Source organism: Drosophila navojoa, chromosome 5, assembly GCF_054131105.1.
Source record: "Drosophila navojoa isolate 15081-1374.11 chromosome 5, UAZ_NAV_1.0, whole genome shotgun sequence".
Lineage (NCBI taxonomy): Eukaryota > Metazoa > Arthropoda > Insecta > Diptera > Drosophilidae > Drosophila > Drosophila navojoa.
The window spans coordinates 8,387,301-8,400,623 of NC_142893.1; the positions used below are offsets into that span (position 1 = coordinate 8,387,301).

The 13,323-nt window shown below is 37.8% G+C and overlaps 1 protein-coding gene across 1 annotated transcript; it reads left to right on the top strand.

Annotated features, from left to right (window-relative positions):
• The first annotated feature begins 1,720 nt into the window (after window positions 1-1,720).
• Window positions 1,721-3,068, top strand: PpY-55A (Protein phosphatase Y at 55A). Its single transcript, XM_018107026.2, has 2 exons — window positions 1,721-2,343; window positions 2,399-3,068. Exons 1-2 carry the CDS (start codon window positions 1,956-1,958, stop codon window positions 2,941-2,943), a joined length of 933 nt encoding a protein of 310 aa, XP_017962515.1. The 5' UTR covers window positions 1,721-1,955; the 3' UTR covers window positions 2,944-3,068.
• Window positions 3,069-13,323: the final 10,255 nt, after the last annotated feature.

A 13,323-nucleotide genomic window follows, 5' to 3' on the forward strand; every position in this document is an offset into this window, starting at 1 on the left:
TATATATCTGAGCAAGTTGGGTCGGTTTTTATTTTATTTTATTTCATTTTACTTTTGAATGGAAAATGCCCCAAAACTTGGCGCGCAGTGAAAGTGCACAAAAGAAAACGGTTTATATATAGAAAGAGAGAAATAAATCTATATATATATATCTATATAGCTAAAAGAATTTACTTTCCTCAATTTTTCGTTTTATTTTTTGCTCGGTTCTCTCTCATCTTCTTTTGTCGCGCTGCCTAGGCACAAGAGCCAACATTCTATCTTATTTTGCACTAAATTTTAACAGGATTTAGCCTTGATGCTCCTCGCTGTCATTGCTAACAAGCTGCAGCCTCTAAGGCGCCTCCAACCCCAAACAGAACAACAACAACAACAACAATAGTGTTCAACCGACCGCACCGAACCGCTGTCCAGTCCAGCTGCTGCCTGGGTGTGGGCGTGGTTCGAGTCGAATGAGTTTTGTCGCAAATCCGCTTACGACGACATCGCAACAACAGCAACAACAACAACAACAACAGCAAGAGTGTGATGGCACCCGCTTCGAGTTGTCCGCGTTGAGTTGATGGGAATGTGATGTTAGCCTGGCCCAAATACACGCCACTCCCACAACAACGCCCACTCCCACACTGCGCCCAGCCCACTTAAAACACGCCTATGTCCGCTCTTTCATAGCGCCCAGCACTTGCCGTTGGCATTTTTACAGGCATATAAATAAATTTCATAAATCTTTTGCACTTTAACGCTTCTCCTTTAACTTGTCCAACGGACGGCGCAAGGTCGCTCAGCGTGTGTGTGGGTGTGTGTGTGTGTGTGTGTAGGTGTGTGTGTAAAGTCCTCTCTGTCTGTGTGTGTGTGCTTGTGTTGATTAGAGTTGGTCATGTGTCGTGTTTGCTTTTTACGCATTTGTCACAATTCATCAGAGAAATTTAGAAGCGTCAAATTGAATGAAATATGCGAAAGATTCTTTAATAGTCGGTCATCAGATAACATAATGATCACAATTATATATACCAGTGATAAGATATTTCTTATTTCTTAATAAATAAAAAACATAAATAAATGTTAAAAATAATTCTTTAAAATACATTTTTTTTATTTGCATAAAAATAAATATAAATAAAATATGTAAATAAATATAGCTAGCACACATTAAATAATACAAAAATAAATGTTAAAATTAATTGTTTAAAATATTTTTTTTAATTGCATAAAAATACATATAAATAAAATATAGTTAGCACATATTAAGTAATAAAATAAATATAATTCAAATATATATAAATAAATATAGTTAGGACTTATTAAATAATAAAATAAATATAGTTAATATATACACATATATATAAAATAAATAAATAGCAATTTTTAATTATAAATTATCCGATAAATAATGTTTATAATTATACTCCTATTATTATTATTATAATTTGATTTATAATATATAAATTATTTATATATCCTATAATATATATATTACATATTATATAATTTCTCATTTAGACATAGTCTGAAAAATTTCCTTGCTAAAAAATATATATAGGTTGCAAATATATATAGATAAAATAAAGGATAGTTGAAAAATGTTTCGAGCAAGGCCCGACAATACAGAATAATCCCTGTTGTTTGTCAGTATGTAACAATTGATATAGAATCGAATTTAATCTAATCGAATCAGAGAGTTTAGTCATTAAGAACTTTGTGACACGCGGTATAAACACACTTTCACGTTGTCATCTCTATTTCCTGGGCATTATTGAGGTTTTTCTTTGGTTGGCTCGACGGAGCCTTCAGCATAAATGAATTGTCAATTAGGCTTCAGCCCTCACAATAAACATGTGTGAGTAGGCATATATTTAGTTTTATTCTGGATCCTCATAAATTAGTTAAGTGTCACAAAACACAAAAACCCAATACACAATTATACACCCATTTGTATTGCAGTTTAAATTCATAGAATGATATTAACTGAGGAGGACATCGATGGCATCATCAGCCAATTGTGTGGCCTCAAAGCCGGCTACTGCGAGCTGGAGGCGGACGTGCTGGCCGCCCTCTGCGAACGGGTGCGCGAGGAGTTCGCCCAGAGTCCGATGCTGCTCGAGATGGACGGCCCGATCAATGTCTGTGGCGATCTGCATGGGCAGTTCGAGGATCTGTTGCGCATCTTCGAGGTGTGCGGCTGGCCGCCGAAGCACTGCTATCTGTTCCTCGGTGACTATGTGGACCGGGGCAAGAAATCCCTAGAGACAATGACGCTGCTCTTCGCCTACAAGCTGCGCTATCCGAGGCGAATGCATCTGCTGCGCGGGAATCACGAGTGTGCGAGCATCAATAAGATCTATGGTGAGACAGAGATTACGAATAACTGAATAACTGTATGCCTGCCCGTATTCCGCAGGGTTCTTTGACGAGATGAAGCGTCGCTATAGCATCAAGCTCTGGCGCAGCTTTGTGGATTGCTTCAATAACATGCCCGTGGCCGCTGTCGTTGGCCAGCGAATCTTTTGCTGTCACGGCGGACTGTCGCCCCAATTGCAGAGCCTGCAGCAGATCCGGGACCTGCCACGGCCAACGGATGTGCCCAAATCGGGGCTGCTGTGCGATTTGCTCTGGGCCGATCTGAACTATGCGGGCCATGGCTGGGGCGTCAATGATCGCGGCGTTAGCATTACCTACTCGGAGGACATAGTGCGAGAGTTTCTCGTTCGCAACGATTTCGATTTGATTTGTCGCGCCCACGAGGTGGTCGAGGATGGCTATCAGTTCTTCGGACATCGCATACTCCTCACCATATTCTCGGCGCCCAACTATTGCGGGCAGATGAACAACTCGGGCGCTGTGCTCAGAATCAGCGAGAAGTTGACCTGCTCGTTCACCATCATCAAGCCCATTGAGTACAACGCGCCCAGCAAGGACATGGACAAGGAGATCTCACTCCACTGATGGAGCCTCTCTCGGTGCCCACTCCTGCTGCTACTCCTGCCAGCTGCTAACTTTTTAACTGATTTTGTAACTTTATATATGTATATAATGTGAACAGGTCCAAGACGAATTTCATGAAAATCAAAGCGTTCGGATTCACTCAACGGGCAGACATATTTGACGTGCATCTGGAGCTGTCGATTATGTGTATATATGTATATATGCGTGTATATGCGATGGGTCTGGCAGGTACAGCAGGTCGCAACCTGTACAAAGGTCAACAGCTGGGCTCGTTGAACCCTGGACCCTAACGCCACATGTCAACGCCAGCTGACGGCCTCTCGAACTTTTGCACGCATTTCTCTTGCTCTCTCCTCTCTCTTCCTCTCTCGCTCTCACTCTCTGCTTGAGATATTTTCTTCTTTTGCTGCCTTTGATGTGCTGCTGCTAAAGGTAGCTTGTGTTTGCCATCGAATATGTGACGCATGACTGGAGAGCTGGCAGCTTATTGAACGTCGATTATATAGCTCACCCAGGGGCATTTGATATAGGCAAACAAGCTCTTAAGCTCAGCCAATAAGATTCGATAGAGATTGTTGCTGTAGATATTGTCTTTGATTTACTTAACTCAAACTAGACTAATCTAAGTCTTGTAGTATTAGCTGTTAGTTGTTATAGAAACTAATTGCTAAAAGAAATTTTTGTTTTTATTATATATAATGTCATTAAAAATGGCTTTCGATATTTTTAATTGGCATTTAATTGAAAAACTAACTAAAACTAATACTTCCTTTTAATAAATAAATAAAACTAATATTTCCTATTTTTTATGAATCGATTAACTTAAAAAAAAATTTTATTGTAAATGTCCATAAAAAGGCTTTGTTTAGTTATATATATATATTTTTTATTTGTTTTTTTTTTTTTGTTTTGTCATCTGTTGGAAAATCGACAGTATGCAAATTTATTATATTATTTTCAGATAATTTTTCTGTATACGAAAAATCATTCAATAAACATTAAATTAGTAATTTTATATTAAAGGTAGTTTAATTTAAATTATTTTTTTTAAATTAATTAATTAAAATTAAAAATAAAGCTAGAATAGTTTTTTATTTTAAGTAAAAGCTGTACTTTTATTAATCGAATTTTTTTATAGTTTTTCCATTAATTTTTTAAATTATTTTTTTAAACAATTTATTTTAGTAAAAACTTTATTTTTTAACAATTTAATATTTTTTTTTAATTTTTTCCATTTATTTATTTATTTATTTTTTTTTTTAAATATATTTAATAAAAATATATTTATATAGATTCACGTATATTCTTGCCATTTGGTATATATTTGAAAATTTTAGTCTAAGCCCAACTTAAGAGTATTTGCTAGCCCACAGTCTAGTCTCACTTCTTGCAGTTGGCGTCTGGGTCTGGCTTTTGGCGTTTTGGCCATGTGCTCAGTCGAATGAATTTTACATGGCGCTTAACATTGACTCTTGAAGTTGATTTGCTGCAAATGAGCGCTGATGCTGATGTTGCCACACTTTGTTGCAGTCCTCGAGTGGAGTTTCCTTGCAGTTGCTGCCGCTGCTGCTGCTGCTGCTGCTGCTGCTAAAAGTCGCCTGACAGTTGCCAGGCTCACAGATGTTCATGACGCTGCAGCTGGGCCAAGGGACGGGGGGCCAAGGCAAAGTCAAGTTTGGATTTGGTTTTGTGTGCGCAGTGTTGCATACAAAAGTATATTCGTGTGGAGTCTGTTGCTTGCGTTGCCGGCACGCTCGAATAATTTAATACTCTACATGGCGAGCAACAAACGAGTTTCCACTTTTTTACTGGAAGTTGCCAGGCAAGGCCAAAGCCAAAAGCTAGCATATTCATTGGCCACATACATATATATATATGTATATTGAAATATATATAACTACATCTGTATGTGTGCGTGCACATTCGGCATGCACTGTGTGTGCCATTTGACTGCAATTTAATGTTCTCTCAAAGGCAGCTTCTTGAATTCTTGCTGCTGCTTTATGTTTGCAAAATGACAAATCACATTTATTTATTTTGTACCTACACACACACACACACATATGCGCTGTCTGTGTCATGGCTGCTCTGTCTGGCTATGCATAGTTGAGCCAGCTACCGTTGAGGCCTTTGAGTCCGTAGAGTTAAAGGCTATACGAATGATTATTTTGACACGTGACTCAATGATTCCCAGGCATTAAGCGTAGTATTTTCTCTCGGTTGTGAAATCGATTTGTTATGCAACAGCTCCTCAGCAAAACCCATTTGAGACATGCTTCAGCAATCATCTGATAAAAAGCATCTACACAACTTTAATTCAGCCCTAAAGTACGAATATTCAACAAATTGCTGCTGAAATAGTTTCTCTTTTGATAGATTGGCATGCAACATAGATTCCTTATATAAGCGTATATGTATGTATGTATATCTTATATGAAATCAAATATCTCAAGTATTTTCTTGCATTTTTCTTGTAGAGGTAAAACTATTTGTTAAGGTAAAGCTCTTGTGGATTCGCAATAAATTGATGCAATTTAAGAAATATGAAGCTAGATATTAAAAAAAAAGAAATATAAATTTAAAAAATAAATAAACAAATTTATTTAATTGCCTATTAGACTGACATATGTATATATTAAAATTTAAAAAAAATTGTTTGGTATTGGTTTATTTCATTACATATAACATTCTTTTATAAATGATATTTAATTATTTTTAATAATTGTTATTTCATTAATTGTTGTTATTTTAAAAAATTTGCATAATTATTTTTTATTTAAAGGTATGCATATAAAAAAAATAATATATGTTTATTTAAAGTATTTATAAATTTTGATTATTATTATTTTTTTAATAATTACTACAATTAAAACTAATTAGTTTTTATTTATAATTTTATTTATATTACAAATTATATATATATTTTTTTTATTTTTTAATATAAAAATATTGTTTATACTTTTTTCAAATTTTGTACAATTTTTATGAATATTTCTTAATAAAATTACAAATAATTTAGAAGATCTTCCTCAACTTTGCTCTGAGTTCAGTAACGTAGTTTTTCCACATCTTTCGTTTTCGTTTTGCTCACAAAATTTGATGGCTTATGCTAAAGAGATTAAACTCTAGCATCGGAAAAACGTATAAATGTTTGCTACCTGCTTAGAAGAATGTCTTGCGAAAGCAGCTTCAGGTTGCTGTGGCGAGCAAACTCATTGATTTATGAAAAGTTGTTTTGGCCAACTTGACAAGTGGCAGTGACAGTGGTGTAATTACAGCGTTAAACAACACTGGAAATGTGTATTAATCCTCAGCCTGGTTGGCCAGTCGATGCCAGGCAGATACCTGGACTGAAAACTGGGTCAAGTGCTCCCACCATGAAGTTGGACGAAGACGAAGTAAAACCTGGTGCGTTTAATTAGGTGAAAGGGCTGTGTGTCTCTGTGTGTGTGTGTGTGTGTGAATCTGATGACAAATGCTGAAGGAGATAAGTTTAATGAGTGATTGGCGTAAGGGTATTTCCAGCAAAAGTTTAATTAGGCCAAAACGCCACTAATGACAACTAATGGCCCACGAGCTGTGAGCTGTGGGCCAAGACGGCGCACACCTCTGCGAAACGTATGCGAAAACGCTGAAATATTAGTTGTTAACATGCGGTGCGGGTGAGGGTAGGCTGAAGGGGTGGGGTGTGTGGATGGGTGCGGGGAGTTTGAGGTTAGGTCAAAACAGAAAAGACAAAGCACATGATCAATTTTCATTTATGTGCCGACTTCAACTTAAATGCTGCCTAAAAAAAAAAACAACAACAGCGAGTGAGAAACGCAGTGCGGCAACATCTCGTGGCAGCAGCAGCAGCAGCAGCAGCTCGACTCAATCAAGTTAATGGCGGCCAAATGGGTTTTTGATGCGCTACGCGCGCGCCCACACGCCCACCCGCCCACCAGCTGCCCCTCCTGGCAAGTGCCTTCATAAAAAATGATTGCCTGGCCGGAAAACTGTTTCAGTTTTAGCTTGCCGGCTAACGGTACCAAAGCTCTCTTGCCGTCTCGCTCTCTCTCTCTCTCTCTCTCGCCCTCTTTGGTTGCCACGGCCTAATGAAGAAGCGCTGGACATTTAATGTGTGCGCGCCGCTGAGGTATAAAAAGTAAATAAGTAAGCTTCACGAGAGGGGGGTCGTTGTGGATGGGGCGTGCCAAGTTTCTTATTGACAATTTGAGCATTTGTGCGTTAAATTCTTATGACGCATAATGCGAACAAGCAGCCGTTGCCCTCTGAACCTCTGAACCTCTCTTCGCCCATAGTTAATAACGGCACTTCATAAAGCCACGAGCCTCCATTTTGAGGTGTGTCCAACAACATGCAGTCTTAATGTTGCCATATGCTCACTTTCCTGTATCCTCCTGCTCCACCTCCACCTCCTGCTTCACGACTTTCTTTCCGGCTGCCTGCCCGATTTTCTTGGCTGCCTTTTTGCATGCGATTCGCAACGCTTGCGGCAGTGGCTATAGCGAGGGCTTAACCCTCAAACGACTCGTCCTGCCCGAAAGTCTAATCAAATTAATGGAATATTTTGAACGCTTATGTGGGACGTCACTTTTATATTGTTTTTATTTTTTGCTTTCTCTTGCTTTCGGCTAAGCCCACGTTCTTTGCATTTTGATACACTATAAGGCGAGTATTATGATTTTAGCTTAAATAGTTATGGGTCAACTGGAATTTGATGAAATTGTTTCTTTTTTTATGAATATAAAAAAAAATGTAAATTGAATTTTACTATATGTACATAGATTAACATTTATATATTTTTTATTTTCTTGTGTTTTACAGAGTAGTTGATGTTCTTATACTTTCCATTGAATATGTTTTACGTCATAGCATTTGATGTCTTCCTCTCTCGCTCTCGCACATATACACCGCCTGCCTTCATTTAATTCGCTCATCATTTCAGTCTCGTCATTCCTTGATTTCATTCGACATAACCTGCCTCGCAATTCTCAGTTTCACTGCTTGCCTTTTGATCTCAGCATCGCATCAGCTTTGTTTTTGTCTAGTTGTCTGGCTTTTGTCATCATTTTACTCTCTTCGCCTTGTGCTATTCGCCTGGCTCTGTCAGCTTGCATTAACACCTCATTATCGCTTGTCTCTTGTCGCACTTCATATCTACGCGTTTCACTCTGACAGCCTGGCTTTTGTCGTCTCACCATTATCGACTAGCTGTCGCCGTCGCACTAGTGTCTTATCCCTGTTGAAGAGAGATGCGTTCACATCGCTGCGCTCTTAGGTAGGCGTTGTTGTAGTCGCTCAGATCGTGGTGAAATGCGTATGCATGTGTAAATTCACCATTATTTTATCGCCTCGTCTTCCGTGCTCGCGCTCTTAAGCTCAGCTCTTGCCAGCCTCGCTTTAGTTGCCTTATTGCAGTGTTAGTGCAGTGAAGTGTATTAAGTTTTCGTTGTTTCTATTTGTGTGTGCGCGCCGTGTTCTGGCAATACTTTTTTGTTTTGCTTTTTTTTTTTGTGCTTTCTTTTTGCGGATGTGTATCAAATTGGCCGACATAGCATGGCATAGCAATTGTTGTTGTTAGTGTAGCTTTTTGCTGTTATTGTCTGTTGGCTTTTCTTGATGCTTGTGTGTTTGATCGTGTCGCGCATTGTTTTTGCTTATTCACCGTTTTCCGTGCGCTTTTTTCTTCTCCTCTCTCGCTCGCTCGCTCGTTTCGTGTGCGGACGCGCTTTTAATAAACTGACTGCCGCAAAGGAAATGATTCCGTTAACTCTGTCGGATAGCGAAACGCGTTTTGCTTGCAAATAACTGTTTCTCCTATGTTCTTTTTTTTGCTTCCTCCTTGCTTGTTTTTGCTTTCCCTTTTGGCTTGGCCGCGCGCTGCTCGGTATTTATTAAATTTCAATTACAATCGACGACTCGCTTTCTCTCCTCCGCTATCCGCTTAGCGCTAACCGCAGCCAAAGAGATTCTAATTAATTGCATAATCACTCAAACAAAACCGCAAAACCCTCCAGAGCCCGCGACGCGACGCTTGTAAATGAGAAGGCAAAGAAACAATCAAAATTCCAAAAGTCAGTGGTGCGACCCTCGCAACGCCCCGTCTGCCCCGCCTGCCCCGCCCAGTGCGCCAATTGGCGCCGTCAGCGACAATTGTACAAGTGTTTTTAATATTTAATTGCTTTTTAAATGAGTCCAAGCATTTTATTTTATTTGATGATGTAAACGTTACTTAGAGCACGTCCACCAGCTGCAGGCCAGGCCAGGCCAGGCCAGGCCAGCCCAGGACAGGACAGGACGGGACAGGCTACACAGCCAGCTCCAATTCTCGACGGCAACTTGGCAAATTATTCAAAGCGTCCTTGTCGACAGCGACTGTGGCAGCGGCGGCAGTAGAGGCAGCAGCAGCGCCAGCAGAGCGACAAGTAATGGCCCAAGTGGCAATTTATCAATTAAAATTGTGCTTAACAACACGAACACCAAAGACAGTTAGCAAAAATACAAAAAGAAAACAAAAGAGAAAGACGAAGAGTGCACGAAAAGCAAGCGGAGGAGTAAAGAAAGAAAACGTAAGTCACAGCTAACAATACCCTGTTAATTAATTTAATTAATTGTAAAATTATTCCATTTTTTCTATCCTTATAATAAATGAATGTTTATGTTAAATATTTTTCTATATTAATAATAATACTTTAAATGTTGAATTGCTATTATAAAAACCATATTTTCAATTATAATATATTTTATATATTTATATTTTTGATTGAAAGTGAGTATATCTAAATAATAAATAAACAAAACAAAAATAATAATGCTTTAAATGTTGAACTACTTTTATAAAAACCCTAATATTATATTTTATATATTTATATTTTTGATTGAAAATGATTATATCTAAATTTTAAATAAATAAAACAAACACTAATACTAAGTCATGATATATTTGCCATCTATCTTCAATTATGGAAACATTTATTTACATTAACTAATTAATTATGCTTTATATTTCATATATTATATATCTTAAATTTTTAGCTATTTCTTATATCATAGATATTCATATTTATATTACTATTTATAATACAATATATTTTTATATATTTTTTATATTTTATTTAATTTAATTTTTTCCTCTATACACTATGTAGATATTTTATTTTTAAATTCAATGTATTGTACATGAATTTCTTTCATTCTGGTTAAAAAGTAAATGAAAATGAAAATCGCGCAGCGAGTTGTAACTGCCAGGTGGCAAGTGGCAAGTGGAGTGTTGCTGTGGCAGGGTTTTGTCTGCTACCATTGGCATTGTCAGTTGACACAGTCGCTGATGCTGCAGCAGCTGCAGCTACTGTTGCTGCTGTTGCTGCTACTATTGTTGTTGTTGTTGGCGCTTTGGCACAGTTAATATTTGCCATCGCCTTCGCCTTGGTGTTGCTTTCCATTCTGTCCAACTGTCCAATTGTCGACCAAACTCCCCCAACTGCAACATTGATGGCTACTCGGGTTGCAAGTCGATTGTAGTTGTAGTTGTTGTTGTTGCTGTTGTTGGCACCCGTTGCAGCTGCCACCACTGAGTGGCAATTTAATTAAAGCTCAATCGCCTGCTGCATAAATCTTGCTGCGCAATGAGATGCGAATCTTTTGTGGTTAGAGAAAATACCAAAGCAGCTTCAATTGAACTTTACATTAAATACTTTATCAAGAGTGGCATCAGAGTGCTTCAGTTTGATTAGTTGCGAAACACCTGCTCACGCTCTGTCCCCCCCTCTCTCTGTCTCTATGACACTCGCCCTATCTCTATTTAGCTCTCCCTTTCATTCACTGAGTGGGCTAATTAAATTAAATTAGTTAGTTGGCTGCGTTTAATTAGAATTTGCTGTTTGCAAGGTGAAATGGATAAGGGCTTGAGTTTGCATTGAAAATGTATTTAGGGATATGAGTTTTAGGATATTTACTGTAAAGGACATAAAGTTGATGTACTATTAGCATTTATATTGTGGAATTGCTTGGAGTGAAAATATCTATTAAATATTAATGTGAACTATGTTGCATTTATATAGAGCAAATTTACTGTAATTAATATCTAAGAATTATAAGCACTAATTATATATATTGAGCTAGAAAGAAAAGCTTTTTTTAACTGAATAAAACTGTATTTATATAGAGCTGTATCCATTCAGAGCATCAACAGCTTTGGAATTATAAAAAAAATATTAGATATATAGAAAAAAAAAACTCTTAAAGCTTCCACTAAACATTAAGACTCTTAACTAGCTTGGCCTCTCCACAGCTCTCTCTCTCTCTCCATCTCTCTCTCTCTCTCTCTCTGTCCCTCTCTCTCTTTCTCTACTTTTCTTTATTTAAATATACATTCTAATATCATATCGTACATCTTACATTTCAACTTCTAGCAAGTTTTTTGTTATTGTTTTTTAATGCACATGCTCAACTTGAAAAGCAATTTACTTATGACTTTTATCCTTTGCTCGACGCGTTTAGGGCCACTTCTGCTAGCAACATTACCCAGGCTTTATACACATACTTTATACATCAACACACACACACACACACACACACACACACACTTGCACACACATGCCTTAGGGGAGCGCACGCCGCGAGTGCGTCTCAATTGCATGAAAATTTGCATAAGTTGCCAGCTAACGTCTGGCGCAGCATCCTCGAACATCGAGCATCCTGTGGCCACAATTTCAGCTTCTGGCGCGTGCATTTTGCGCCATTTAATGACATTGACGAACGCTTAAATCAAAGCGAAAGCAGAAAAAAAAACGAACATGAAAAATGACATCAAACTTTGGCGTAAATTGAACTTTTTCAATTTTTGCTTGCCTCAATTTACAGAAATGTTGCAGGAAGAAGACGAAAAAGTCAAGTAGTTACCAGAAAAGACTATACATATATATGTATGTATATATAGTGACTGGACTGTAGACTAAATCAACAAAAGAGTTGAGCCAAATGTTTGCTTTGCCCAGGGTACACAGCTCTGAGAAGCTAAGAGGAAGCTGACTAGCTGCACAGTGAAGGAGCTGTTGCTCCCCATGGAAATCTCGCCGGCGCTTAACCTCAAAGGAGGCAATGCAATTGCACTAACAACAACAATGGTTACACTAACAACAACAACAACAATAGCAGCTACAACAAGAGCCACTAAACAGAATGCAATTTGCTTGTTTGACCCAAATTGTTGTGAGATTTGCTCTGCACCACTTTTATTTACATTTTTTCTCTATTTTGTGGGGTATTTTTTTGTTGTTGTTTTTCATCTGTTTTGTTGTGCCACGCCCCGAAGAAACGCAGCTAGAGTTTATCTTTTAGCAATTGTGCGCCAGGAACAGGACGAGCTGCTGCCGTCGCTTCAGGATAACAATGAAGCGTTACTTTCACTTTCACTTTCACTTTCACCCCAGCTCGCTCTTTGTCAGCTGCATCCTTCGCCTTTTGTCTATCCCCATCTTCGTTTAGCACTGCGGCCAGGACGAGGGGACAGCAACAGGCACCTGCATCTTGAGCCAGGCACGTTTTGCATTTCGTTTGCATTTTCGGCTGCTGATTATTGCCACTTGGCGAGTGTGTGTGTGAATACTGCACGACTCTGCTGTAGCAGCCAGCTGCCAACTGCCAACTGAGAGCTGCGAACTGCCAAATTGCCAAAATAGAAATAAAAGTGCATAAAAATTCTGTTAAACTGGTTCAAGTTCTCTTGTCCCTTTACATTTCTATTTCCATTTATATATCTCTCTCGATTTCTGTTTCAGTTTTTGACTACATTTAGCTCCAACTACATTTTATGGCTTGTTTTGATCGTTAACGCTTGGATTCCTATTTGCTTTTGGCCAAAAGTAATTTCGCTTAATTTTATTATTGTTTTTACTTTATTATTTTTTTTCTTTTCTTTGCTTTTTGGCCAAGCTAAACACAGAAGAAGCAAAAAGAAAAGTTATGACAGCGCCCGAGGCGCAGAAGTGCGACGCAACAACTTTGCATTTAGCCGCAATAGAAAATTAACGCAAAGCAAATAGTGAGTGGCATTGAAGGACTTGTAAATACCCTGGAAATGGCTGTGAAGCAAACAGTTAATGAAAATATAACTCTGAATATTTTTAAAAGATTTTCGATGGTTAAAATAAAAGAAATTTTCACTGAATACTGTTTTTTCTTCAATATTATTATTCTAAAAAATGTTATTAAAAATGATGAATATGTTTTTAATATTTAGTGTTCAATTGTGTATAATAAATATTTTTTATAATTTTTTCATTAAAAATATAAAATATGTTTAGATGCAGTTTACGCTGCGTATACTTAATTTACATATTTACTATATAATACCTTAACCCAAATACTCCCCATTCA